The sequence below is a fragment of the Podarcis cretensis genome, assembly GCF_951804945.1.
Source record: "Podarcis cretensis genome assembly, chromosome: 1".
Taxonomy (NCBI): domain Eukaryota; kingdom Metazoa; phylum Chordata; class Lepidosauria; order Squamata; family Lacertidae; genus Podarcis; species Podarcis cretensis.
Window position 1 is genome coordinate 4,809,598 of NC_137170.1, and position 27,773 is coordinate 4,837,370.

General features: G+C 47.5%; 1 protein-coding gene across 3 annotated transcripts in view; it reads left to right on the plus strand.

Annotated features, from left to right (window-relative positions):
• The window catches only part of TXNDC16 (thioredoxin domain containing 16), a 48,210-nt gene extending 24,339 nt beyond the window's left edge, over nt 1-23,871 (plus strand). For 2 of the 3 annotated variants that reach the window (XM_079988645.1, XM_079988644.1), the window contains exons 11-21: nt 5,230-5,290; nt 5,455-5,587; nt 7,173-7,343; nt 8,900-8,959; nt 12,620-12,788; nt 13,339-13,451; nt 16,779-16,863; nt 18,582-18,714; nt 20,223-20,383; nt 21,134-21,327; nt 22,959-23,871. In XM_079988645.1, coding sequence (XP_079844771.1) covers nt 5,230-5,290; nt 5,455-5,587; nt 7,173-7,343; nt 8,900-8,959; nt 12,620-12,788; nt 13,339-13,451; nt 16,779-16,863; nt 18,582-18,714; nt 20,223-20,383; nt 21,134-21,327; nt 22,959-23,260 — 1,582 coding nt within the window. In that variant the 3' untranslated portion in view covers nt 23,261-23,871. Of the gene's footprint in view, nt 1-5,229; nt 5,291-5,454; nt 5,609-7,172; nt 7,344-8,899; nt 8,960-12,619; nt 12,789-13,338; nt 13,452-16,778; nt 16,864-18,581; nt 18,715-20,222; nt 20,384-21,133; nt 21,328-22,958 lie in introns of all 3 variants that reach the window. The other variant, XM_079988646.1, reaches the window with a different exon arrangement.
• Nucleotides 23,872-27,773: the final 3,902 nt, after the last annotated feature.

Consider the following 27,773-nt stretch of genomic DNA (forward strand, 5'->3'; position numbering starts at 1 on the left):
AAACAACAACAACAAAGTCCCGCTGAGTTCTTCCTGACAATAAACTGAAGGTGTGCCTAGGATTAAGGACAGGACCCTGGACTAGATGGGCCCCCTTGGGCCTGATCCTGCAGCCAGGCTCTCCTTAGGTTCTTAAAGGCAGGTCGTAGACCGGCAGGTGCAACAGGGATCATAGAATCATAGAGTTGGAAGAGACCACAAGGGCCATCGAGTCCAACCCCCTGCCAAGCAGGAAACACCATCAGAGCACTCCTGACATATGGTTGTCAAGCCTCTGCTTAAAGACCTCCAAAGAAGGAGACTCCACCACACTCCTTGGCAGCAAATTCCACTGTCGAACAGATCTTACTGTCAGGAAGTTCTTCCTAATGTTTAGGTGGAATCTTCTTTCTTGTAGTTTGGAACCATTGCTCCGTGTCCGCTTCTCTGGAGCAGCAGAAAACAACCTTTCTCCCTCCTCTATGTGACATCCTATTATATTTTTGAACATGGCTATCATATCACCCCTTAACCTCCTCTTCTCCAGGCTAAACATGCCCAGCTCCCTTAGCCGTTCCTCATAAGGCATCGTTTCCAGGCCTTTGACCATTTTGGTTGCCTTCCTCTGGACACGTTCCAGTTTGTCAGTGTCCTTCTTGAACTGTGGTGCCCAGAACTGGACACAGTACTCCAGGTGAGGTCTGACCAGAGCAGAATACAGTGGCACTATTACTTCCCTTGATCTAGATGCTATACTCCTATTGATGCAGCCCAGAATTGCATTGGCTTTTTTAGCTGCCGCATCACACTGTTGGCTCATGTCAAGTTTGTGGTCAACCAAGACTCCTAGATCCTTTTCACATGTACTGCTCTCAAGCCAGGTGTCACCCATCTTGTATTTGTGCCTCTCATTTTTTTTGCCCAAGTGCAATACTTTACATTTCTCCCTGTTAAAATTCATCTTGCTTGTTTTGGCCCAGTTCTCTAATCTGTCAAGGTCGTTTTGAAGTGTGATCCTGTCCTCTGGGGTGTTAGCCACCCCCTCCAGTTTGGTGTCATCTGCAAATTTGATCAGGATGCCCTTGAGTCCATCATCCAAGTCGTTGATAAAGATGTTGAATAAGACCGGGCCGAAGATAGAACCCTGTGGCATCCCACTAGTCACTCTTCTCCAGGATGAAGAGGAACCATTGATGATCACCCTTTAGGTTTGGTCAGTCAGCCAGTTACAGATCCACTGAGTGGTAGCATAGTCAAGTCTGCATTTTACCAGCTTCTTTACAAGAATATCATGGGGCACCTTGTCAAATGCCTTGCTGAAATCAAGGTAGGCTACATCCACTGCGTTCCCTTCATCTACCAGGCTTGTAATTCTGTCAAAAAAACGAGATCAGGTTACAGATAGGTAGCCATGTTGGTCTGCCATAGTCAAAACAAAATAAAAAAATTCCTTCCTATAGCACCTTAAAGACCAACTAAGTTAGTTCTTGGTATGAGCTTTCGTGTGCATGCACACTTCTTAAGTGTGCATGCACACGAAAGCTCATACCAAGAACTAACTTAGTTGGTCTTTAAGGTGCTACTGGAAGGAATTTTTTTATTTTGTTTTGAGATCAGGTTAGTCTGACATGACTTATTTTTCAGAAATCCATGCTGACTATTGGTGATCACAGTATTCCTTTCTAGGTGCTCACAGTTTGCTTAATGATCTGCTCCAGAATCTTCCCTGGTATTGATGTCAGACTGACTGGGCGGTAATTATTTGGGTCCTCTCTTTTCCCCTTTTTGAAAATAGGGACAACATTTGCCCTCCTCCAGTATGCCAGGACTTCACCTGTTCTCCAGGAATTCTCAAAGATGACTGCCAGTGGTTCTGAGATCACATCTGCCAGTTCTTTTAATACTCTTGGATGCAGTTCATCTGGCCCTGGAGACTTGAATACATCTAAACTAGCCAAGTATTCTTGTACTATCTCCCTAGTTATTCTGGGCTGTGTTTCCTCTGCTGAATCATTTGCTCCAAATTCTTCAGGTCGGGCATTGTTTTCTTTATCGGAGAAGACTGAGGCAAAGAAGGCATTGAGGAGTTCAGCCCTTTCTGTGTCCCCTGTTTGCATTTCATCATCTTCTCCTCTGAGTGACCCAACTGTTTCTTTCTTCTTCCTTTTGCTACGAACATACCCATAAAAGCCTTTTTTGTTGCTTTTAACCTCTCTAGCAAGCCTGAGTTCATTCTGTGCTTTAGCTTTTCTGACTTTGTGTCTACACGTGCTGGCTATTTGTTTGAATTCCTCTTTCGTGGTTTCCCCCCTTTTCCATTTTTTGTACACATCCTTTTTTAATCTTAACTCAGTTAAAAGTTCTTTAGATAGCCACCCTGGCTTCTTTAGGCACCTTCCATGTTTCCGTCTCATTGGTATTGCCTGAAGTTGTGCTTTTACTATCTCCCTCTTAACAAACTCCCAGCCATCATGAACTCCCTTTCCTTTTAGTATTACTGTCCATGGGATCTCACCCAGCACTTCCCTAAGTTTTATGAAGTCGGCTTTCTTAAAGTCAAGAAATTGTGTCCTAGTATGCTTGGCTGCTCCTTTCCGCTGTATAGTAAACTTCAGAAGAGCATGATCACTCGCGCCTAATGATCCTTCCACTTCTACCCCACTAACCAGGTCATCAACATTGGTTAGGACCAGATCTAAAATGGCTGTTCCTCTTGTTGCTTCTCCCACTTTCTGGACAACAAAGTTGTCTGCAAGGCCAGTGAGGAATCCGTTTGACCTTATGCTCTTGACTGAGTTTGACATCCAGCAAATATCCGGGTAATTGAAGTCCCCCATTACTACTATCTCCCTTCCTTTTGCATGCTTGGCCATCTGTTCCAGGAAGGCATCATCTATGTCCTCCGTTTGGCTTGGGGATCTATAGTAAACTCCCACAATGAGGTCCCTGTTATTCTTCTCTCCCTTAATTTTGACCTAAATGCTCTCACTTTGGCTTTGAGGTTCTAAATCTTGGATCTCTTCACAGGTATACACATCCCTGACATATAACGCCACTCCTCCTCCTTTCTTGTCTGGTCTGTTTCTCTGAAATATATTGTATCCCTCCATTATTACATTCCACTCGTGGGACTTATCCCACCAGGTTTCAGTGATGCCTATTATGTCATATTTAGTTGGCTGTACCAAGAGCTCAAGCTCATCTTGTTTATTACCCATGCTTTGCGCAGACATTGAAGTCCATTAATCATTCCCCCGTGTCTCTTATTTAAGGATTTTTTCCTCCCACCACTAGGTCTGCGTGCTGTTTGCTCCATTTGGTCTATGACATTTGGATGATCATCTTCATCAATTGATAGACTCCTACCTTCAGGAGCACTGTCTCCCTCCCCCACATTAGTCAGTTTAAAGCCCTCCTGATGAGGTTTCTGAGATTTTTGGCAAAAACATTCTTCCCAACCATTGTGAGGTGCAGCCCATCGCTTGCCAGAAGTCCATCTTCAAGAAACTGCAGTCTGTGATCTAAGAATCCAAACCGTTCCTGTTTACACCATTTGCGAAGCCAGCTGTTCACTTCCACTATTTTCCCCTCTCTCCCTGGGCCACGTCGTTCAACTGGGAGGACAGATGAGATGACAATTTGTGCATTTAATTGCTTCAATTTCCTGCCCAGAGCCTCGTAGTCTCTTTTGATCTTCTGGAGGCTATTGCTTGCAGTGTCATTGGTTCCCACATGAACCAAGAGGAAGGGGTATTTGTCAGTGGGTTTTATGATTCCTTGCAGTCGTTCAGTTACATCTTGGATCTTAGCCCCGGGGAGACAGCATACTTCCCGAGACATCTTGTCAGGCCCACAGATCACTGCTTCTGTTCCCCTCAGTAGGGAATCCCCTATCACCACTACATGCCTCCTCTTAGGTTTGGTCAGGGTTCTTCTGTGAGCTTTCCGTTCCAACGTCGCCTGCACATTCCCTGAGGACTGACTTTGCTGCTCGTCTTCATATACCTGATCGACTGTAACGAGGGAGAGATCCTCAAATGGAGTCTGCTCTTCGTCTTCCATGCTAGGGGAGAGGACCTCAAAGCGATTGTGTATTTCTAAACAATCAGAGCAAACCCTGGGCCTCCTACTTCTTTGAGTCACGTTTCTCCATATATCTGGCTCCTGTGTTGGTGAACTAGCCTCCTTCTCAGGGGCAGCGATGATAACAGCCTTTGATTTGATTTGATTTATTGTACTTCTGTGCCACTGCCCATTCAGATGAATCCCAAATTGACTTACAAACAAGAAATAAAAGTAACATAATGGAACATCACAAATACAGCACAGATCACACAAAATAATGAACAAATCACCAATAAAGCAATCTATGGAACACTGTTAACAAAACAGCAACTAAAAATTAAGCTAAACACCACAATTGCAGCAGTCATTTTATATCATCATCAAATCAGCAGGGCATTTATAATCCATAAAACAATATTAAGTTAATATACACACTCCCCTTTGAGAGGTTTGCTGCTAACAATAGGCTGTTACAACCAATTCTTAACTCTAGTCCTGTTAGGTAGAAAGAGGAGAGTTAGCTCTAGAAATGTGAGCGTTTTTAGCCATTTTGGGCAGCGTTCACAACCTTTCCCCTGCTTTCTAACCCACAGCTCAATGGTAGAGCAGTCCAGTCCGGCCACAGGAGAGCTGGCCCTTAGATATATAATAATAATATAATAATAACAATTCATTATTTGTACCCCACCCATCTGGCTGGGTTTCCCAGCCACTCTGGACGCCTTCCACAAAGACCAGAAATACACTAAAATATCACACGTTAAAAACTTCCCTGAACAGGGCTGCCTTAAGATGTCTTCTGAATGTCAGGTCGTTGTTTATCTCTTTGACAGCTGATGGGAGGGCGTCCCACAGGGCGGGTGCCACCACTAGGAAGGCCCTTTGCCTGCTTCCCTGTAGCTTTGCTTCTTGCAATGAGGGAACTGCCAGAAGGCCCTCGGTGCTGGACCTCAGTGTCCGGGCAGAACGATGGGGGTGGAGACGCTCCTTCAGGTATACTGGGCCGAGGCCGTTTAGGGCTTTAAAGGTCAGCACCAACACTTTGAATTGTGCTCAGAAACGTACTGGGAGCTAATGTAGGTCTTTCAAGACCAGTGTTATGTGGTCTCGGCGGCCGCCCCCAGTCACCAGTCTTATTTACATGCCTCATTTCAGGTTTTAATGCCTCGTTTTTTATCTTGAAAGGAGCTCCACCAGCTTGGATGTTCTTCTCCAGTTTAACGTCGCCCTCAAGACACCTGAGGAGGTTAGTTCGTTGTCGCTGGTGTCATTAAGGCTCCCTCTCTGTTTTGCAACCTGCAGCGGGTCTGCTCAGTATCAAGTTCCATGGCAGCAAATGGGACTTACTCCCGGGTAAACGTGTGCAGGCTTGCAGCCTTGACTGGTTTCAGTGATCTGGCATTTCTGCAGGGTGTTCCTGTTAAATACTTGGTTCTGAAAGACGTGGATGAGATCATAGCCTTGGTGGAAAACGGCAAGCAGAGCAAACCCACACAGGAACGTGAGGAGGAGGAAGAAGAGGAGGAGGAGGAGGAGGAGGAAGGTGGTGAGAACTATGAACAAGGTAGATTTACTAATTCATTTTATCTGGTAAAAATTTTACGCTGCTTGATGGTTGAAGGAAAAAACCAAAATGGCTTACAAAGAGAGTAAGGCAATAAATATAAACAACTCATCAAAACATTCAAAAGGTAAAATCAGCACTAAACAGATGAAAACATTCTCCATGTCTGAAGATGGTTTGGAAACTTCAGCTGTTGCAGAATTCAGCGGCCAGGTTGCTCACCGGAGCAAGACGGTTTGAGCATATTACACCCATCCTGGTCCAACTGCATTGGCTACCAATTAGTTTCTGGGCCCAGTTCAAATTGCTGATTTTGACCTATAAAGCTTTAAACGGCTCAGAACTGCAATACCTCAAGGACCACCTCTTCCCACATGAACCTACCTGGTCCCTGAGATAATCTTCTGAGGCCCTTCTGCTTTGTGTGCCTCCTCCTCTAGAGGTCCAAAGGGTGGCAACACGAGAACGGGGCCTTCTCTGAGGTGGCTCCCCGTCTGTAGGATGCTCTCCCCAGGGAAGTTTGCCTGGCGCCTTCATTACACACCATTAGATGCCAGGCAAAAAAGTTCCTTTTTAAACAGGCCTTTGGTTGACCTGATCAACATCCTATACCCTTTTAAAATGTGGCTCTTTTTTTGGGGGGGGGGTTATTACTGGGTTAGTGCTTTTATTTTTATTTTATATACTGTGATCTTTTTATGTGAATCGCCCTGAGACTTTCAGGTATAGGGCGGTATATAAATTCAGTCAATCAATCAATCAATCAATCAGCAGGTTTATCTAAATAAAATTGTCTTTAGCAGGTGCTGAAAAGATGATATCTGTTTGATATCAATAGGCAGAGAGTTCCAGAGTATGCTTGCTTGTACATTTCCGAGCACAATTCAAAGTGTTGGTGCTGACCTTTAAAGCCCTAAACAGCCTCGGTCCAGTGTACCTGAAGGAGCGTCTCCACCCCCATCGTTCTGCCCGGACACTGAGGTCCAGTGTCGAGGGTCTTCTGGCGGTTCCCTCACTGCGAGAAGTGAGGTTACAGGGAACCAGGCAGAGGGCCTTCTCGGTGGTGCAGTGGCGTAGCGTGGGTTGTCAGCACCCGGGGCAAGGCAAGTAATTTGCGCCCCCTAACCCGTGGATTTGCGCCCCCTAACCCTACCCCTAACCCTAACCCCCAGATGTTGCGCCCGGTGCGGCCGGCCCCCCCTGCACCCCCCACGCTACGCCACTGCAGTGGTGGCACCCACCTGTGGAACGCCCTACTATCAGATGTCAAGGAAATAAGCTACTATCTTACTTTTAAAAGACATCTGAAGGCATCCCTGTTTTGGGGAGTTTTTAATGTTTGAAGTTTTATTCTGTTTTTAGTCCTCTGTTGGGAGCCGCCCAGAGTGGCTGGGGAAACCCAGCCAGATGGGCAGGGTATAAATAATAAATTATTATTTTTATTATATTATTGCTGCCGCAGTAAAAGTCATTGATAGCTTCACCCTCCGTGAAGTCGTGGGGTGCTTTCTGAACCCTGCTGAAAGCATGCAGCGGGTGCTGTTGTTTCCCTTGTCTTGAGCAGGAGCCTGTGTTGTTTGCCCTGCAGAGATCCAGGACGACGAGGTGGTGGAATCGGTCGCCAGGGACCGGAAGCGTGAACTTCCTCTTGAGCACATCCAGACCCTGACGGAAGACTCCTTCGCCCCTGCTCTGGCAAAGACCAACTCCATGGCCGTGCTCTTCTATGCCAGCTGTAAGTAAACAGCCCCAAATAGCTCCACGTTTCACCTTTCCAGGAACCAGCCCTTTCCTCTAGCGCGATGTTGAATTGGGCTCTGGCATGGAAATCCAGCATCCTGGGAATTCCAGGGCCCAGCAAATGTTCTGGGTGTTGCTGTATTTTCTGAAGCAAAGCCTTCCAGGGAAGGTTCAGTAATCAAACCTCTACTTTGCATGCAGAAACTCCCATGTTGTTTTGCGACAACGGGGAGCAGTCCTTCCTCCAGATCTCCACCATCCATTACAAACCGGTATTAGATCTAAACATTTCTGACCTTTAGCTTAAAATCTACAAATTATCTTTGCTGGCTTTCCAGCATCTTCTCTATGATCATTTGGGCCTTTCCTTCTTTTTGTGCATTGGGAATAAGTCTGTAGTCTAATTTCGTCATGGGTGTCTTGTCTGTAATTAAGTATTTTTTTGATCTGAACATTATGTGTGTGTGTGTGTGTGTGTGTGTGTGTATATATATATATAATTTATTTAATCATTTTTCAATACAAACAACAACCGCAAAAGATACATACAACAAAAACCATAATAAGACTAATAACACAATTTGACAATTCAGATTTGAATACACTGATATACCTATGACTACACATTTTTAACAATATTTCCCCACCTCTCTCTCCTCCCCCTACTTTCCACCACTATCCGCCTTATCGCTTAAATACAGTGGTGCCTCGCAAGACGAAATTAATCCGTTCCGCGAGTCTCTTCGTCTTGCGGTTTTTTCGTCTTGCGAAGCACGGCTAATAGCGGCTTAGCGGCTATTAACGGCTTAGCGGCTTAGCGGCTATTAACGGCTTAGCGGCTTAGCGGCTTTAAGAAAAAGGAAACAAACTCGCAAGAACTTGCAAGACGTTTCGTCTTGCGGAACGACTCAAAAAACAGGAAACTCTTTCGTCTAGCGAGTTTTTCGTCTTGCGGGGCATTCGTCTTGCGGGACACCACTGTATTCCTTCCATATTTCTTCATATTTATCCAGCCTTAATTTGCGTTGACATGCAATTCGTTCGTATGTAGCTAATCTGTCCATATTATGAATCCATGTGCTCAATAGAATCTTTTTGCGGCTCTTCCAATTCATCAAAACAAGTTTTTTTGCTTCTAATATAGCATGGTACATCCATTTTTTCTTTTACCCCTTGTAATTTCCCACGTTTCCGGAATATAGTTTAGAATTACATTCAATTCCCCTAAATAACAATTTCTTTTCATTACTCTTGCTATAAATATCCTCACCTCGCACCGAAACGATCTTATCATCGGGAAGTTAATCATCATATGTACTAAGTTCGCATTTTTACTCCCACATCTCCAGCAGTTGTCTGCATTTGTTATTTTCTTCTGGTAAAGTTTTTCTGGAGTCAATTGCACAATTTACCCAGGCTGCAAAATCCCTGTACGCTTTTGGTACGGACTTCCCATTTGTATGGAACTTTGCCTGCCTGCAGAGCAGAGCTGAGGGATTTCTGGGGGCCTGGAATAACAGGATCTGTTTTTCTTTTTCCTCTTGGCCTCAGGGGAAGCCGTCTCCCTGGTTGTGATGCAGTCCTATGCCGAAGTGGCTGACCGTCTGCAAGGTATGGAGGCCAGCTAGCGATTTCACTGACACACAGATTGCAGCTCACACACAGGACCCCCCCCCCCGAGTGATGTAGGACTTAACCTATAGCCTTCTGCTCAGGCACACAGGTGGGGTGACTGTCTTGGGCCAACAGGCCAGCTGGCTGAAGGTCAATTTTTACAGGACCGCCTCTCCTGGTCTGCCCCGCAGAGGACTTTAAGGCCCGACAGAAGCCTTAGAGGTCCGGTGCCCTAAGGAAGTCAGACTATCCTCCACCAGGGCCAGGGCCTTCTCAGTGATGGCTCCGACCTGGTGGAATGCTCTGTCCTATGAGACCAGGGCCCTGCAGGATTTAACTTCCTTCTGTCGGGCCTGTAAGACAGAGCTATTATGCCTGGCTTTCAATTTGAACTTTTATTCCCCTTCCTTTCCTCCCCCTTCCCCTTTTTATGAAGATTACCCACTCCGGGATCCCACAGCTAATTCCCCCCTGGTCTCCTCGCTGGCCCAAGTAGGACTAATTTAGCCAGCTAGCCCTGGTGATCATCGAATGTTTATTGGATGGATTTCCCCCCTCAGTTGATTTTTGAATTCTGAATTTATTGTTACTCACGTTTTATACTGTATTTTATGCTATTTTTTTGTTGCCTCAATTAAGTGTTTTAAATTTGTTGTTAGCCGCCCTGAGCCCGGTTTTCTGAACTGGGAAGGGCGGGCTATAAATAAAAAAATATTATTCTTCTTCTTCTTCTTCTTCTTCTTCTTCTTCTTCTTATTATTATTATTATTATTAATTCCCTGGTGGTTGCAGGAGGACAGTGGCTTTGGGTATTTGTAATGGCCGGTAGCAGCAGACTGGAAACTCCCCGGCCAAAGACCTCCATACACATTGACCAGGCTTGCACCCCAGAGAGGTCATTTGGGTGCCGCTAACGCAACAGTTAAGGGACAGGGTGGCGCTGTGGGTTAAACCACAGAGCCTAGGACTTGCTGATCAGAAGGTCGGTGGTTCGAATCCCTGCGACAGGGTGAGCTCCCGTTGCTCGGTCCCTGCTCCTGCCAACCTAGCAGTTTGAAAGCACATCAAAGTGCAAGTATATAAATAGGTACCGCTCTGGCGGGAAGGTAAACGGCGTTTCCGTGCACTGCTCTGCTTCGCCAGAAGCGGCTTAGTCCTGCTGGCCACATGACCTGGAAGCTGTATGCCGGCTCCCTCGGCCAGTAAAGTGAGATGAGCGCCGCAACCCCAGAGTAGGTTTATGCTCTGGGATCCCACAGCTAATTCTCCCATGGTCTCCTCGCTGGCCCAAGTAGGACTAATTTACCCCCGAGGCTCTGTCTCTTGAGACAGCTGGAGGCCAACAACAGCAACATTAGCTCCCTTCACCTGAGGATCACAAGGCAGTTTGCACTATAAAAACCCAAAATATGTACCGTAGTAACAAAAAACAAACAAACTGGTTTTTGCGTTTCTTTTCTGGAGAAGGGAGTATTCTGTGTTATGAACCTCCCTGAAATCTACAGATGGAGGGTAGTATAATAATAATAATAATAATTAATAATGGCCCTGGAGCATCATGCTCTGACCAGCATCCCAGTGAAAGGTCATAATTCAGTACATCTCCTTTGCAAGCAGAAAGTCCCAGGTCCATCAAGGTGGGACAGGGAGAGACACCTTCCCGAAACCTTGGAGAGCCTCTGCCAGTTAGTGTCGACAAGGTGGGCCCAATGGTCTGACTCCCATGTGATGCAGGGAGCCAGGGCCTGATTCTGAGCTTGTATCTCTCGACTCTTCCACTAGTATCTCTCGACTCTTCCCCTTTCAAGGCAACAGAGGCTGGATTGCAAGGGAAATATTCTGGCCGCTAGATGGCAGCAGCCTATTAAACTCCCGTGGACCGCAGAAATCTGGGCGCAGAGCTTTCCAAACCGTGAGCTCCGGTTTGCTAGTAAAGCTGAATTACTGTCTTGTGAAATGACGCATGTCTAAAAAGCCTGAAAAAGTTTGGAAAGCTGTGGTTGGGTGCATAAGAGACAAGGTTGTCTCTCAAGTAAACTTCCCGTCTAGTCCAGCACCCTGTTCTCAAAGTGGCCAACCTATGCCTATGGGGAAACAGCGATCAGGATTTGAACTCAAGACCAACTCTCCCCCTCCTCTGGTCTCCAGCAACTGGGGTTCAGAAGTATGGCTGCTTCTGACTGTGGAGACACAGAGTAGAGCCATTCTGGCTAGCAGCCACCGATAGCCCTCTCAGTTAATGAATTGGTCCAATCCCCTTTTAAAGCCGTCCAAATTGGTGCCCATTGTGGCCTTCTGTGGGAGGGAGTTCCACAGGTTAACTGCGCGGCATGAGGCAGCATTTTCCAGCTCCTGGCACATCTCCCCTTAACTGCCGATCTTCTCCTGGGTGAGCACGCCCAGTTCTTTTCAACCCACCCTTGTGGGATTTGAGTGGGTCGGTGCAATGGGTTGCCCAAGGATAAGAAGAAGAAGAAGAAGAAGAAGAAGAAGAAGAAGAAGAAGAAGAAGAGTTTGGATTTGATATCCCGCCTTTCACTCCCCTTCAGGAGTCTCAAAGCGGCTAACATTCTCCTTTCCCTTCCTCCCCCACAACAAACACTCTGTGAGGTGAGTGGGGCTGAGAGACTTCAGAGAAGTGTGACTGGCCCAAGGTCACCCAGCAGCTGCATGTGGAGGAGCGGAGACGCGAACCCGGTTCCCCAGATTAGGAGACTACCGCTCTTAACCACTACACCACACTGGCTGCAAAAAAAATAAATCTGTATTTTTCGCTCCATAAGATGCACCTGACCATAAGACGCACCTAGTTTTTAGAGGAGGAAAACAAGAAAAAAAATATTTTGAATGAAACAGTGGATGTATGATTTTTGTGGTTCATGCTGTGGCCACAGACATGATATGTGATTTGACGGTGAGTTTGGGGTAGCCCAATGCAAAAATCTTTAGGATACATGTGGATCCGTGCTTTGTAACCACGTTTTTGCACCATTGTGGCCCCACGAAACAGTGGATACATGTTTTTTTTTGTGTGTAGGCTGTAGCCATGGACATGCTATGTGATCTGATGGTGAATTTGGGGTGACCCATTGCAAAAATCCTGAGAATCCATGGGCTTTTACCTCTCCACTCCCAGGCAGCCTCCTTTATTGCTTATCTCCCTCCGATCAGCTGCTTCCTTTCAACACCCCCTTCCCTCTTGTTTGCCTTAGTGTCTTTTCCTTAGCTGGAGCAGTTTTTTGATCCTCGTTTTCTTCTAATTTCTCTCCTCATTGCTTTAGTCTTCCTGTCTCCTCTCCTTGCAAGTTTGCTGTCTTTACCTCTCCCCTCCCAGGCAGCCTCCTTTATTGCTAGCGTCCTTTATCTCCCTCCCGATCGCTTGCCTATCAGCAGCTATGTTTCAACACCCCCTTCCCTCTTTCAAAAAAAAAAAAAAAAAAAAAAGCACGATCTGCTTTTTGCCCCTGGGCAATTCAGCTCCAGGGACCATGCATTCGCTCCATAAGACGCACAGACATTTCCCCTTACTTTTTAGGAAGAAAAAAGTGTGTCTTGTGAAGCAAAAAATATGGTATATTTAGTGTGTGGTGTTTAGAAAGGTGCTGATGAGACGTGCACCATTTTTCAATTCGTTTTGCTCTCCTAAATACTTTACAGGGACCCCTGAGATTACGCTTGCGAGGGTCAACTGCTGGGACTGGCCAGACCTCTGCGCACAGCAAAACGTCACTCAGTTTCCAACCATCAAGATGTATGTGGAAGCGGAGAGATGGCTGGCCTACTCTGGGATGTGGGGAGTCGAGGAGATGCTAAGGTTCATTGAGCTGTAAGTATCTTCCTGGTGTGTTTGGCTCTAAGGTGCACATGGAAGGTGGGTGGTCTGAGGTCGCAATTCTGGAGAATTTGGAGAACCTGTTCTGAGAACAGATTTCTGCTTTAAATGTGCATTCTGCAGTCTTTTGTCATCTCTGCCCCCATTGCTCAGCCCGGACATGGAGGTCCAGCTCCGAGGGTATTCTGACGGTTCCCTCACTGCGAAGAGTGAAGTTACAGGGAACCAGACAGAGGGCCTTCTCGGTGGTGGCACCCGCCCCGTAGAGCGCCCTCCATTCAGATGTCGAGGAGATAAAGAACCATCTCACTTTTAGAAGATGTCTGAAGGCAGCCCTGTATGGGGAAGCTTTCGCCTTTCAGCGCAGACTGAATCTGATCTGTCCCACATTGAGTAGGTCCCAATCTCCCTTCTTCCCACCCCGGGTGGTGAGACTTGGGGTACCCAAAATCTTAGGCAGTGACATTAAGCGTAGGAAGGAATCGAAAAAGACCTTGTAGACAGGCCTGAAACTATTTCCCCTGGTTTCCTCTTACATCTGCAGAAGCAGAACCTCCTGTCCGGTGAAGTTGACCACGGCCGAAGAGGTGGAAGACTATTTAAGGATCAAAACTTCAGTTTCTGTTTTGGGACTGTTTGATTCCAGCATGAGTGAAGGTAGACACCTCCCTTGGTTACCAGAAATGATGATACTTCCTATTGCCCTTTACCCGTAGAAACCGTTATACGTGTTTCTTATCCTGCTTTCCTTCACAACAGCCCTGCCAGGTAGGCCCTCTGCCATCCTAATTTTGACTGGTGGGGAATGGAGATGGTAAAGGTAAAGATAAAGGGACCCCTGACCATTAGATCCAGTCGTGGCCGACTCTGGGGTTGCGGCACTCATCTCGCTTTATTGGCCGAGGGAGCCGGTGTACAGCTTCTGGGTCATGTGGGCAGCATGACTAAGCCGCTTCTGGCAAACCAGAGCAGCGCACGGAAACGCCGTTTACCTTCTCGCCGGAGTGGTACCTATTTATCTACTTGCACTTTGACGTGCTTTTGAACTGCTAGGTTGGCAGGAGCAGGGACTGAGCAACGGGAGCTCACCCCGTCGCGGGGATTCGAACCGCTGACCTTCTGATCAGCAAGTCCTAGGCTCTGTGGTTTAACCCACAGCCAGTGGCGTAGCGTGGGGGGTGCAGGGGGGGCCAGCCGCACCGGGCGCAACATCTGGGGTTAGGGCAAATCCACGGGTTAGAGGGCGCAAATTACTTGCCTTGCCCCGGGTGCTGACAACCCACGCTACGCCACTGCCCACAGCGCCACCCACGTCCCTTATGGAGATGGTATCAAGACTGACCAGGGCAGCAATTTGTGTCATGGAGATGGTATCAAGACACAAATTGCTGCCCTTAGTCAGTTGCCTCCCTCTGGGATTCTCCAAAACAGGGTTTCCCAAACTTAGGTCCCCCGCTGTTTTGGGACTACAGTGCCCATCATCCCTGACCACTGGTCCTTCTCGCTTAATCCACTGGTCCTGCGACAGCTTAATCCAGAATGCGGCAGCTAGACTGGTGACTGGGAGTGGCCGCCGGGACCACATAACACCAGTCTTGAAAGACCTACATTGGCTCCCAGTACGTTTCCGAGCACAATTCAAAGTGTTGGTGCTGACCTTTAAAGCCCTAAATGGCCTCGGTCCAGTATATCTGAAGGAGCGTCTCCACCGCCATCGTTCTGCATGGACACTGAGGTCCAGCGCCGAGGGCCTTCTGGCAGTTCCCTCACTGCGAGAAGCCAAGTTACAGGGAACCAGGCAAAGGGCCTTCTCGGTAGTGGCGCCCGCCCTGTAGTATGCCCTCCCACCAGGTGTCAAGGAAATAAACAACTACCAGACTTTTAGAAGACATCTGAAGGCAGCCCTGTTTAGCGAAGCTTTTAATGTTTAACAGACTTTTGTATTTTAATATTTTGTTGGAAGCCATCCAGAGTGGCTGGGGAAGCCCAGCCAGATGGGCGGGGCATAAATAAATTATTATTATTATTACTTTATTTTATTTATAGGGATGATGATGGGAGTTGTAGTCCAAAAACAGCTGGAGACCCAAGTTTGGGAACACTGCCCTATATGATACTAACCACCTTCTGCAGCCTGTTACCAATACAATAGTAGTGTGTTGGTGTTGGGCTTATTCTGAGCTGAGTCCAGGTCATAGGCTCACCCTATTCATAGCCAAATGTGCCCTTAAGGCAGGATTTCTGAGCACAGAGACAATGGGAAGGCTTTTCCCATTTCCTTCCTCCTTGCAGAGAAACATTTGAGGTCAATTTGGGAGAGTCAAAATGGTTTCAGGCTGTTTCCTGTACTGTTTCAGACATATGCTCTAGTTATCTCCCGCTTGGACTACTGCAATGCGCTCTACGTGGGGCTACCTTTGAAGGTGACCCGGAAACTGCAACTAATCCAGAATGCGGCAGCTAGACTGGTGACTGGGAGTGGCCGCCGGGACCACATAACACCGGTCTTGAAAGACCTACATTGGCTCCCAGTACATTTCCGAGCACAATTCAAAGTGCTGGTGTTGACCTTTAAAGCCCTAAACGGCCTCGGCCCAGTATACCTGAAGGAGCGTCTCCACCCCCATCGTTCTGCCCGGACGCTGAAGTCCAGCGCCGAGGGCCTTCTGGCGGTTCCCTCACTGCGAGAGGCCAAGTTACAGGGAACCAGGCAGAGGGCCTTCTCGGTAGTGGCGCCCGCCCTGTGGAACGCCCTCCCATCAGATGTCAAAGCGATAAACAACTACCTGACATTCAGAAGACAGAAGAGTTTTTAACGTGTGATATTTTAGTGTATTTTTGGTTTCTATGGAAGCTGCCGAGAGTGGCTGGGGAAACCCAGCCAGATGGGCGAGGTACAAATAATTTATTATTATTATTATTATTATTATTATTATTATTATTATTATTATTATATTGTTTATATATTTAAGTATACGTTTGCCTAGTACATTTATGAACATTTATTTTATATATTTAAGACCTTAAATTCTTATAACAGCAGGAAGCTGCAGGACATGAACTGAATGGGAATGCAGTCTGCCCCAAAATGGTATTTGAAAGCAGGATCATGTGTGACTGCCCTGATAGCATCGCAAGTGCAAATCATAATGATTGGACAATAAAAAGGAGCATCTGTGAGGTTGCCTCTGTCTAATTGCAGGGTGCTGAGCCTTATCATTAGGTTCTGACATGATATATGACGGGACACAGGGAGCTTTCGTCTCTCGAGGCAAGGTCTGCGTTTTGCCACAAAGCGATAAACCTATTGGATTAAGCTTTCTCCAGGAAATTGAACCGCGGTGGCTGGAGAAACACCAGCAAACCTGTATTGATTTAATCTGATAATTAATTATCTGCAAAAATAATAATGAGAAAAGCATTAAAGGGAAGGGGAGCTTAGCTGATACCAGGGAGAGAAAAACTCTCTGCATTTAAATCCTTTGGTGCTTCAAGAACTCCTGCTTGTTCCTGTACAGTGGTGCCCCGCAAGACGAACGCCTCGCAAGACGGAAAACCCGCTAGACGAAAGGGTTTTCCGTTTTGGAGGCGCTTCGCAAAACGAATTTCCCTATGGGCTTGCTTCGCAAGACGAAAATGTCTTGCGAGTTCCTGCGGGTTTTTTTCCCTCCCCCCCCTTTTCTAAGACGCTAAGCTGCTTATCAGCCGATCCGCTAAGCCGCTAAAAGCCACTAGAAGCCGCTAAACCGCTAATAGCGCTAATCCGCTAAGCTGTCAATGGGCTTGCTTTGCAAGACGAAAAAACCGCTATACGAAGAGCCTCACGGAACGGATTAATTTCGTCTTGCGAGGCACCACTGTATATTTATCTGACATTCCTGCGTTGCGGGGGAGGGGGGTTGGATTGGATGACCTTTGGGTTCCCTTCTAACCCTACACTACTGTGATTCAATGATTTACAGACTGGGTTATCTGTTTTTACAGCAAGAGAAGCTTTCGTTGGAGCCGGGAGAGTCCTCAGTGGATACGTCACAACAGGAATCTATCACGGAGAGGATGCCCAGATCCTGTAGGTGGATTGCTAGCTTGCTCTGAACTCGTTGAGCGACTCACTCGGTCTAGACCAGGGGTCGTCAACTTAAGGCCCATGGGCCATAAGCAGCCCACGGGGGTCGTTTAACCGGCCCCCGAGCGGCCCCCAAACCGAGCCGCCCGCTTGGCGAGTCCCCGCAAACTGCTGGTGTAGCGCTCCGCGGGGACTCGCTTCTGCGGCGCTGGAAATCGCGTCTGTGCAGGCGCCGGAAATCACAAGCATGTGCAGTCTGGCCCACCTTGCCGACCCCTAGTCTAGACCAGCCATTGCAAACCCTGTGGCCTAGTGGTTAGAGCAGAGATAGGAAACCTGTGCCCCCCACCCAAAGTTGTTGTTGGACTACAACTCCCATCATCTATGTCTGTCAGCCATGGTGTCTGGTGCTGATGGGAGTTGGAGTACTGCATCATCCAGAATGCCAAAAGGTTCTCCACCCCTGAATTTGAGTGATGAGCTAGGACGAGGGAACAAAGGAAGCTGGAAGGCTACCTTATACTTATTCAAGCCAATGGTCCATCTAGCTCAATAATGTCTACCCTGACTGGCAGCAGCTCCCCAGGGTTTCAGGCCAGGGGGTGCTCCTATAATAATTAATAATAATAATAATAATAATAATAATAATAATAATAACTTATTATTTATACCCCACCCATCTGGCTGAGTCTCCCCAGCCACTCTGGGTGGCTCCCAATCAAATGTTAAAAACAGTACAGCATTAAATATTAAAAACAGTACAGCATTAAATATTAAAAAACCCTCTACCGATTGAACTACCAAGGCGGACAGTATCTGTTTCCTGAAAACAATGTGTGCATTTTTCCTTCGAAAAAGTATTGTTTCATTTGTTTATATTGGTTGACTGTCGGCCAATATACCATATTTTTCGCTCCATAAGACGCACTTTTCCCCTCTTAAAATCTAAGGGGAAATGTCTGTGCGCCTTATGGAGCGAATGTGTGGTCCATGGGGATGGGGGGGGGGGGGGACCCGGGCTTCCCCACCAGCCCCGAGCTGGTCTTTGAGGCTGGCGGTGGGGGAAAGCAGCGCTTCCCCCCACCGCCAGCCCCACAAGCTCGGGGAGCAGCGGGAAGGCTTCCTGATCTGCTCTTTGGGGCTGGCGCCAGCCCCAAAGAGCAGTTCGAAAGGAACACGAAGGCTCCGGAGCGCAGCGGGAACTCCCTCTGCGCTCCTGAGGCTTTGGGTTGCCTTCACTGAAGCCTGGAGAGCGAGAGGGGTCGGTGCGCACTGACCCCTCTCGCTCTCCCAGCTTCCAAGGTAGCCGCCTGAAGCCTCCAGAGCATAGTGGGAACTCCTGCTGCACTCCGGAGGCTTTGGGTTGCCTTCAATGAAGGCGACTGAACGCACCTTGAACTCACTGAACGCACCTTGTTTTAGAGGGGGAGAATAAGAAAAATAATAATTCTCCCCCTCTGTGTGCAGCACCTCTTCAGCGAAGCGGCAGGAGAAACGGAAGGGGCTCTGCGCAGAGAGGGGGATAATTTTTCTTGTTCTCCCCCTCTAAAACAAGGTGCGTCCTATGGTCGGGTGCGTCCTATAGAGCGAAAAATACGGTAGTTGATAAACCAGCTGTAAAAAGCTTGTGCGATGATTTGGCTAAGATTCCTTTAATCGGGGGACGGCTGTATCTTCTAAAGAGTTTTTGAAATGTGTTTCTTTCTGTTTTTTCCTCCCAGGTCCTATAAATATAAGGCGCCTCTTCCAGCTCTGCTTCTTGCTAGGCCTGATGCGAGGACGGTCATCCATCTCTCAAAGTTCAGCGTGCAAGACGTGGTTGAAGTTATCCGCCGTGCATTACTGGAAACCTTTGTAAGCACCTTCTCTGCTTCTGATCTCAGCGTTAAAGATGCAGAGCTCCTTTTTTCGGATTCGCATCTGGCACCCCTTCCTTCCCTTGTAATACTTGTCCTGTCTGCCCGCCCACTTCTCTCCTGGGATTCCTGCACTGCACGGGGTCAGGCTGGATGGCCTTTTAGGTCCTTTGCAACTCTACACTTTTCTCTGATTCCTGTTGCTGGAGAGCCAAATAGATAAAAGAATTCTCTGTTACTGGTTTAGAGTTCAACAGATGGACAACGCTAGGCTACCAAAAAAATGCCTGATTGAATGGATTACCCCTTAAAAACTGGGTACACCACGCTGCCCAACTGATGGGCAAATATGACCTCTCAGTGACCGAGATAAAAGAACTTCCCTTATATTCCCAGAAAAATATCTTTAAACGAACCATAAGGGCAGTGGCAACTAAAAACGATCTAAACTCTATGTGCACATCTACATGCGCCCCATTGTATTTTAAACTTAGAGAGGCCTAGGAGCACACATCTTATTTTAATGAATTGACTTTTGCACGACTTCGGAAAGCTTTTACAGAGTTACGATTAAATACGATAAACTCTGCTTATAGAGATGGGAGACGCAGAGGCGTACCAACAAATGAATGTGTTTGCATTAGAGGTTGTCCTGAAGTAGAGGACCTTATGCATTATATCATGCGCTGCCCCATATATAATGAAGCAAGAGAACGATTTTTAGCACCTATAATGACAAGGTCCTCTGGCCAGAACCCCTCTGACATGATTTTATATCTGCTCGCAAACACAGATAAGTATGTGACCTGGCGTGTAGCACTCTTTGCAACTACTGCGAGGAAAATTAGAGCAAATTATATAGCCAATATAGCCACCAACTGTAAAAGAGATCAATATATTTGACCCTATCTGCATCAACTTATATTCTATCTTTGATAATCACCAAACTCCGAATATAATTACACATTGTATTAATTAGCATTCTTTTTTAATATATTAGTGGCCATGTGATAATTTTAGCTTATAAATTTTATTGTTTAATGTCTTAATTTGTATATTAGGGTACTTTTATAGCTCTGTTTAGAGTAGGTAATGTATTAATAATATAAATGTTTTAAGTTTTTTGTATCAATTCAGTATACAGTGGTACCTCGGGTTAAGTACTTAATTCGTTTCAGAGGTCTGTTCTTAATCTGAAACTGTTCTTAACCTGAAGCACCACTTTAGCTAATGGGGCCTCCTGCTGCTGCCGCACTGCTGCAGCACGATTTCTGTTCTCATCCTGAAGCAAAGTTCTTAACCTGAAGCACTATTTCTGGGTTAGCGGAGTCTGTAACCTGAAGTGTATGTAACCTGAAGCGTATGTAACCCCAGGTACCACTGTACTTTTTAGGAGGGGAAAAAAATGCGTCTTATAGAGCGAAAAATACGGTATATACATTCTGTGTACATTGCGGCAGCCTTTGGCTATGTGCAATAAAACTGACCGACTGATTCCTGTTGCAGCCGGAAATCACAGTGGGCAGCCTCCCAAGGTACTTCCAGCTGGAGAAACCTTTGCTCCTCCTGTTCAGTGATGGGGCCCTGGCTGAAAGCCAGGAAGGAGAAATGAGGCGTTTGGCCACAGAAGAACGCCGGGAAGAGTTCGTTCCCTGCTGGATGAACCTGTAAGCAACATCTTAGGGCAGTGCTTCTCCGAGGGTGTGGCGGGAGGGGATGGCAAGCGTAGTGGGAAGATTCGAGGGCAGTCAAAGGAACATTTCAGCATTTCAGTGTAGTACAGTGGTACCTTGGTTCTCAAACTTAATCCGTTCCAGAAGTCCGTTCCAAAACCAAAGCGTTCCAAAACCAAGGTGCGTTTTCCCATAGAAAGTAATGCAAAATGGATTAATCTGTTCCAGACTTTTAAAAACAACCCCTAAAACAGCAATTTAACATGAATTTTACTATCTTAACTGACCTGGGATCTACGGGTATAGGGCAGTATACAAATTAAATAATAATAATAATAATAATAATAATAATAATAATAATATATTGTCGCTGGGCTCTTTCTCAAGTTAGAATTTGCTTGTTTTTTATTCCGCATGTGAGTTAAAAGCTTTTACCCCAAAAGGTTTTTTAGATTTGACTCTCTGTGCTGTTGCTTTGTTTTTAACGAATCCATTTACACCACGAGAGCGTGCCATTTCCCAGAATCCAGGGCAAACGCCTTCTGCGGCCTTCGTGATCCAGAGCTTGCAGTTGCGGCTTAAAACAACCCCAAATGCTTCTGGAGATCAAAATAAGTTTAACGGCATCTGCATCTGACAGGGAGCTCAGACTGGGTCCTTTTAAAGTGGCTCTTTAGAGCGCAGCTGTTTACTTTTCCACTCACTAAGTGCTATCATTTAATCTCCTGGTTTTTCCAATCGCAGCAAAAACACCCCTGCAGGAAGAGGAATCCTAAAGGCCTATTTTGGGAGCTCCCTCCCTCCGCTGCCTCTCCTCCTCTGGATCAACCTCCATTCTGGGGGACAAGTGTTTGCTTTTCCACCGGATCAGTCAGTTTCTGAAGCGAACGTCTTAGCTTGGATCAAAAAGCTGAAATCCGGCCAAGAAGTTCCGAGCAGTAAGTATGCAAAGTTGTCCCTTCTTAATCAAATACCGTATTTTTTGCTCTATAAGACTCACTTTTCCCCTCCTAAAAAGTAAGGGGAAATGTGTGTGCGTCTTATGGAGCGAATGCAGGCTGCACAGCTATCCCAGAAGCCAGAACAGCAAGAGGGATCGCTGTTTTCGCTGCGCAGCGATCCCTCTTGTTGTTCTGGCTTCTGAGATTCAGAATATTTTTCCCCTTGTTTTCCTCCTCCAAAAACTATGTGCGTCTTGTGGTTTGGTGCGTCTTACAGAGCGAAAAATACGGTATGTCTTGGACTCTCCTCCTGCTGGCGCTCAGTGTCGTTGGCACCCGAAGGCGGAAGGAGATCTGGAGAAAATGCAAAAAGCATGAACCAGACTTCTTCGGTCTGCGTCTGTGCTTCTGACAATGAGATTTCACCCCCTCCAAAAAAAAAAAAAAAAAAAGCCATCTGCATTGGACTTTCTTTCCCCCAAACTTACAGGTCCTCCATCATTGATGAGAACTTTCTTCTCTTATGAGAAGTTACGCTCTCACTGGGAAATTCTAACCACCGAAAGGATGCTTTTACTGGTAATTTTAAAACAAAAATGATAAAACCACCCAGTGGAGATATCTTGCTATCGCTAGCAAACGTGTCACGTTGCTTACTAAAAAGGATTCTGAGATCATGCAAAACTGCTCTCTAGCATAGGGTTACCAGACGTCCCCGATTCCCGGAGACAGTCCCTGGATTTGCAAATCTGTCCCCGGACAAATTCCGTCCCTGGAATGTCCCCAGATTTGCAAATCTGTCCTGAGGAAACATGGAAACATTCCCATGTTTGATGCATTACAGTATTTTAATATTTTGTTGGGAGCCGCCCAGAGTGGCGGGGTATAAATAATTAGTAATAATAATAATAATAATTACATGGCAGCGGCAGCCTCAGCTCTGGCTGGCTTCAGGAGCTGCCCGCTGCTGTGGTGCCCGCCATTATTCCTTGCCGGTGAGGAAAAATGGCGGGCACCACGGCAGCGAGCAGCTCCTGAAGCCAGCCAGAGCCAACTGAGCTACCAGGTTGGCTCCGGGCTGCTCACTGCTGCTGCTGCCGCCACTACTGAAGGGGAACCAGGGACATCCGGCGGTACAGATCTTCTGCCCCCTTCCCTCTTTGTTTTGACTGATCGGGGGAGGCTCGGGAGTTGCGGGCGGGCGGCCAGTTTTTTAAAAACTCTGCGCGTTTATGTTTCACAGGGTGCGAAAGAAGGGCTTTGCACCTTTATGCAATATGCATTTGTGCTTGGGCCCAGGGTCTTTTGCTCTAGTTCCAGTCGTGACCGACTCTGGGGTTGCGGCGCTCATCTCGCTTTATTGGCCGAGGGAGCCAACGTAGGTGGTGAGTGGGGGCTCTTTTGTTCGGGACTTCCATTTTGTTCCACCTGGTGGCAGGTGGGAGTCCTGTCGCGACAGTCTTCAGTAAAGACCAAGCCTACTGGCTGCTGTTTTGCTCTGGTATTCCTGGCTGGTGTCCTTGTTTTTTGTCCAAGGGAGCCCTCAGATTTCTCCGCTAACAGAACCTGTTAACACAACGGTAAGCGCTATCCTGACTTTTCGATGTGCTCTTCCTGTCCCGCCCCAGCTGTCCTGTCGGGTGATGAGTGGAAGCCCCGCCTCCCCGCCTACGACTTCCTGAGCATGATGGAACCCTCGCTGCCGGAATTTACAATCTACAGCAGGGGGAGCGCCGGAAGCTACCAGAAGGAAGAGGAGGAAGGCCCCTTCAGAGGAAAGGCATCACCGGGGATGGCAAGAGAGGACCCCACGGAAGACTCCGTCGTATCTGAGCTGGAGAAAGAGCAGCCGACTGGAGGGGACCTGAGAGGAACAGCTCCCCGTCTGGCAGCAAGGGAGAAGCAGGCGAAACGTCACGCAGAGCTGTGAAACTCGCTGGATTTTCCGAAAGCAGGCAGCGTGGCTGGGGATGATGGGAGTTGCAGTCCACTTGGAGGGTCATTGGTGCCCCCGAATCCTGCTCTAACCTACGACCGTATTCAGATTTGCCGGTTTTTCTCCCAGGGCATGGCCAGGGCATGGCCCTTTCCGTACCAGGGCAGGAACCTTGACCCTTGTGTGACCAAAACATTGTTCCACCACTGAACTGTGGCCTCTCAGTCTCTGGGCAGGTGAAAGAGCATTTTCCGGGATGTTTGGACATGGAAAATGGCGACCTCAATGGTGGTAGCTTGGTGTTGTCTTCTTTTCCGAAGGATGACAGCTGACGTCTCTTGAAGCATCACCAGGGCCTGTGTGTCCTCCTGCCCGTCATTTAGAGATCATTTGTAAACTCTTGGGGTCTTTTGTTCCAAAATGAGCATGAGTTATGGAGCCTGGAGGAGCCTTGTTTTGGAAGGTTTGTGTATGTGTGTGTGTGAGAGAGAAATTACAGCTCCTCCAGGCAAGCTGTTCCTCAAGAACTCATTCTGATTTGCTTGCACAAAGCTTTCGTAGAATTGTAGAGTTGGAAGAGACCTCGAGGGTCATGTCATCATCATCATCATCATCATCATCATCATCATCATAACAATAATAATAATACAGTGGTACCTCTGGTTACATACGCTTCAGGTTACATACGCTTCAGGTTACAGACTCCGCTAACCCAGAAATAGTGCTTCAGGTTAAGAACTTTGCTTCAGGATGAGAACAGAAATCACTTAGCGGCGGTGCAGCGGCAGCAGGAGGCCCCATTAGCTAAAGTGGTGCTTCAGGTTAAGAACAGTTTCAGGTTAAGAACGGACCTCCGGAACGAATTAAGTACTTAACCCGAGGTTCCACTGTATTCCAAAAGATGTGTGTTTGTGTGTGAAAGGAAGTGCAGTGGTACCTCGGGATGCAAATGGGATCTGTTCCAGAGCCCCGTTCGCATCCTGAAGCGAACGTAACAAGCGATGGAGCGCCTACGCGTGCGCGGGTCGCGTTTTGCCGCTTCCACGCATGCGCACGTCATTTTGAGCGTCTGCGCATGCGCGAGCAGCGAAACCCGGAAGTAACGTGCTCCATTGCTTCCGGGTTGCCACGGAGCTCAACTCGAACGTGCTCAACCTGAGGCACATTCAACCCGAGGTATGACTGTAGTGGAAAAATGCGCTGGAAAGTCTGTGGGATCACAGTTGCTTTGACGCAACTTCGCCCTAACGTCCCTTCAAACAAGCCAGTATGAGCGCTCATTAAATAGCCAATGTTATCTAAACGTACAAATCCCTCCAAACAAATTAGGACGAATGCTCAATGAGCAAGTCAGCCAGAAGCAACCTTTATCCAGTCTTTATCGGGCATTTGTTCAGATTTGTTTGCAAAGTGGCTACACGACAATGAGCATTCTTCTGGATTTGCTTCCTCGGTGTTTCTATGGCTTCCATTAAGCACCCACCCACCCTTTGCAGTGCTTTCCCTGTCCACTTGCCAGCCCCAAAATAGCAGCATGCTGCTCCTGTTGCAGAACGTAGTTACCGTATTTTTCTCTCTATAGGAGAGAAAACGGGCCCTCTCATAGGAGGGGGAGAACAGGGGGAAAAAAAATCTCCCTCTCTCTGCTCAGCACCCCTTCAGCAAAGTGGCAGGAGAAACGGAGCCCCTTCCATTTCTCCCCCCCGCTTCACTGAAGGGGCGCTGCGCAGAGAGGGAAAACTCTGCAGCGCCTCTCCAGCGAAGCGAAGCCTGGAGAGCAAGAGGGATCGGTGTGCACAGACCCCTCTCGCTCTCCAGGCTTCAGGCGGCTATCCGCAAGGCTTTGGAGCACGGCGGGGACCCTTGCTGCGCTCCGAAGGCTTGCGGATAGCTGCCTGAAGCCCCCGGAGCGCAGCGGGCGTTCCCTGCGCTCTGGGGGCTTCAGGCAGCTTCAGCGAAAGCCTCCGGAGTGTGGGGGGAGCTCTCCCTCTGCGCTTCGGAGGCTTCGCATTGCTATCGCTGAAGCCAAGGAGCCTGCATTCGCTCCATAGGACGCACACACGTTTCCCCTTCATTTTTGGAGGGGGAAAAGTGCATCCTATAGAGCAAAAAATACGGTATTTATAGTCATACCTTGGATCCCAAATGCCTTAGTACTTGGACATTTTGGCTCCCAAACGCCGCAAGCCCGGAAGTGACTGTTCCTGTTTGCGAGCGTTCTTTGGAACCCGAACATCCCGACTCGAATTCCGCGGCTTCCGATTGGCTGCAGGAGCTTCCTGCAGCCAATCGGAAGCCGCTCCTTGGTTTCCAAACGTTTTGGAAGTCAAATCGACTTTCGGAACGGATTGTGTTCGACTTCTGAGGTACGACTGTATGACGAAAACGGGCCCTATTGAAAGCGCTCTGGGGGGGGGGAAAGCAGAGCAGAACTGCTTGATGGGTAAAATCCCCTCCCCGTGGGGAGTGCCCAGGGGTTTGATGCCAGAACGACTTTCACAATTCTGCCACCTTGTAAAAGAGCCACCGCTGGCTGGCGTTCATTCTTCACGTGACCAAATGCAAGATGATGGCTTCCAGATGGGTCTGATAGTTGAGCGGTTTTAATGGAGCTCTTGTTATCCGGCCCAGCTGGAGCACAGATCTGTAAAAGTGATGCTCGTGATTAGTAGAGCTTGCTAAGAGGGGCCCTGAAAGCTTTTACGAGCTCATGGGGAACGCTGGTCCACTAGGCATTAATTTTTATCTTGGGGAACGACATTATACATATGGCTGTGCTTTATGCTACCTTGAATGGAGGCTGTAAGAGCTCAGGGGCAGGTGAGCAGCAGCCGTAGGCAAACAGTGCATTTGTTGTTGCTTTTAAACTGGCCTTGGTCCTAAGATCAAGGAGGGCGTGTGTCTGGAGCTCTGGCCCACCTGCGGTCCCCTAAATGCCTCTCCAGAGTGTCAGGAGACCCTTCTGAAGTCCCGGAGAGCCACTGCTTTTGACAGCGCCGAGCTTGGTGGTCCCGTGGTCTGGGCTCAGTAGAAGGCAGTTTGCTACTGAATATTGTGGGCAGGAGAACTGCAGGGAGGAGATGGGATAAACTTACTCATGTCTTCTCCAGGCTTTGTAATAGTGTGATGTTGACTGCCACTTGTAATTAAGTTCATTATCTGCCCTACACCAGACAGCCCCAGGATGGCTTGCAGCAGTATAAATCACAACATTAAAAACACAGTCACAGCTAGAGTGGGTCTCTCTCTCCCCTGCCCCCCTGTGTATGTGTATACAGTGGTACCTCGGGTTACATAGACTTCAGGTTACATACTCTTCAGGTTACAGACTCCGCTAACCCAGAAATAGTGCTTCAGGTTAAGAACTTTGCTTCAGGATGAGAACAGAAATTGGGCTCCGGCGGCACGGCGGCAGCAGGAGGCCCCACTAGCTAAAGTGGTGCTTCAGGTTAAGAGCAGTTTCAGGTTAAGAACGGACCTCCGGAACGAATTAAGTACTTAACCCGAGGTACCACTGTAATCGTCAAATTTTAAGATTCTAGCCAATATATCTTCTTGTGCCCTGGTATCCACCTCTCTTTCAGCTCTGGCAGTCTTTTAGCTTCATCACCAACAAGACATGGAGGTAATGAATGGCTGAGCAAAACAGTACAGTGGTACCTTGGTTCTCAAACACCTTGGTACTCAAGCAACTTGGAACCCAAACACTGCAAATCCGGAAGTAAGTGTTCTGGTTTGTGAACTTTTTTTGGAAGCAGAACATGCTCCGTTTTGAGTGTTATGCTTCCAATTTGAGTGCCACACTCTCATTTTGAGTGTCTGAGGTCTGTCTGTTTTTGCTGAGGTCTGTCTGTTTTTGCTATTTATTTTGCATTTTTCTTTTTGCGGCTCTTTTTCTTCGTTTTTGTGACTGTGTGGAACCGAGTTCAGCTACTGATTGATTGATTGATTGTGTGACTGCAGCACGTTGTTTACTGCTTTCAATTTATGGATCAATGGTCTCATCAGATAGCAAAATTCATGTTAAATTGCTGTTTTAGGGGTTGTTTTTTAAAGTCTGGAACGGATGAATCCATTGTGCATTAGTTCCTATGGGAAAGTGTGCCTTGGTTTTGGAATGCTTTGGTTTTGGAACGGACTTCCGGAACGTATTAAGTTTGAGAACCAAGGTACCACTGTAGATCCATTTATAAGATCCCCTGCAAGGTCTGTGAAGCTGAGCCTGGCCAATTTGAAAATAACATTTTTTTAAAAAAACGAACCTGCTGATTTTTGCAGAAAAGTCAAGTTTCAAGGACCGCTTTGGGATGGGCGTCGATGCAGACCCTGAGCATCCTGCCTGGGTGTATATATTTGCCCTGTTTCCCCCCAGCCCAGCCCCACACGCACGATTCCTGCTCAACCTGTACATTTGTAAATAGAGCAGTTCGCTCCAAAGGAACCATAAATCCTCTGCATTCTTTCCTCTGCAAAAGGTGGCCTTGAACTTCGCACCAGTCACAGAAAG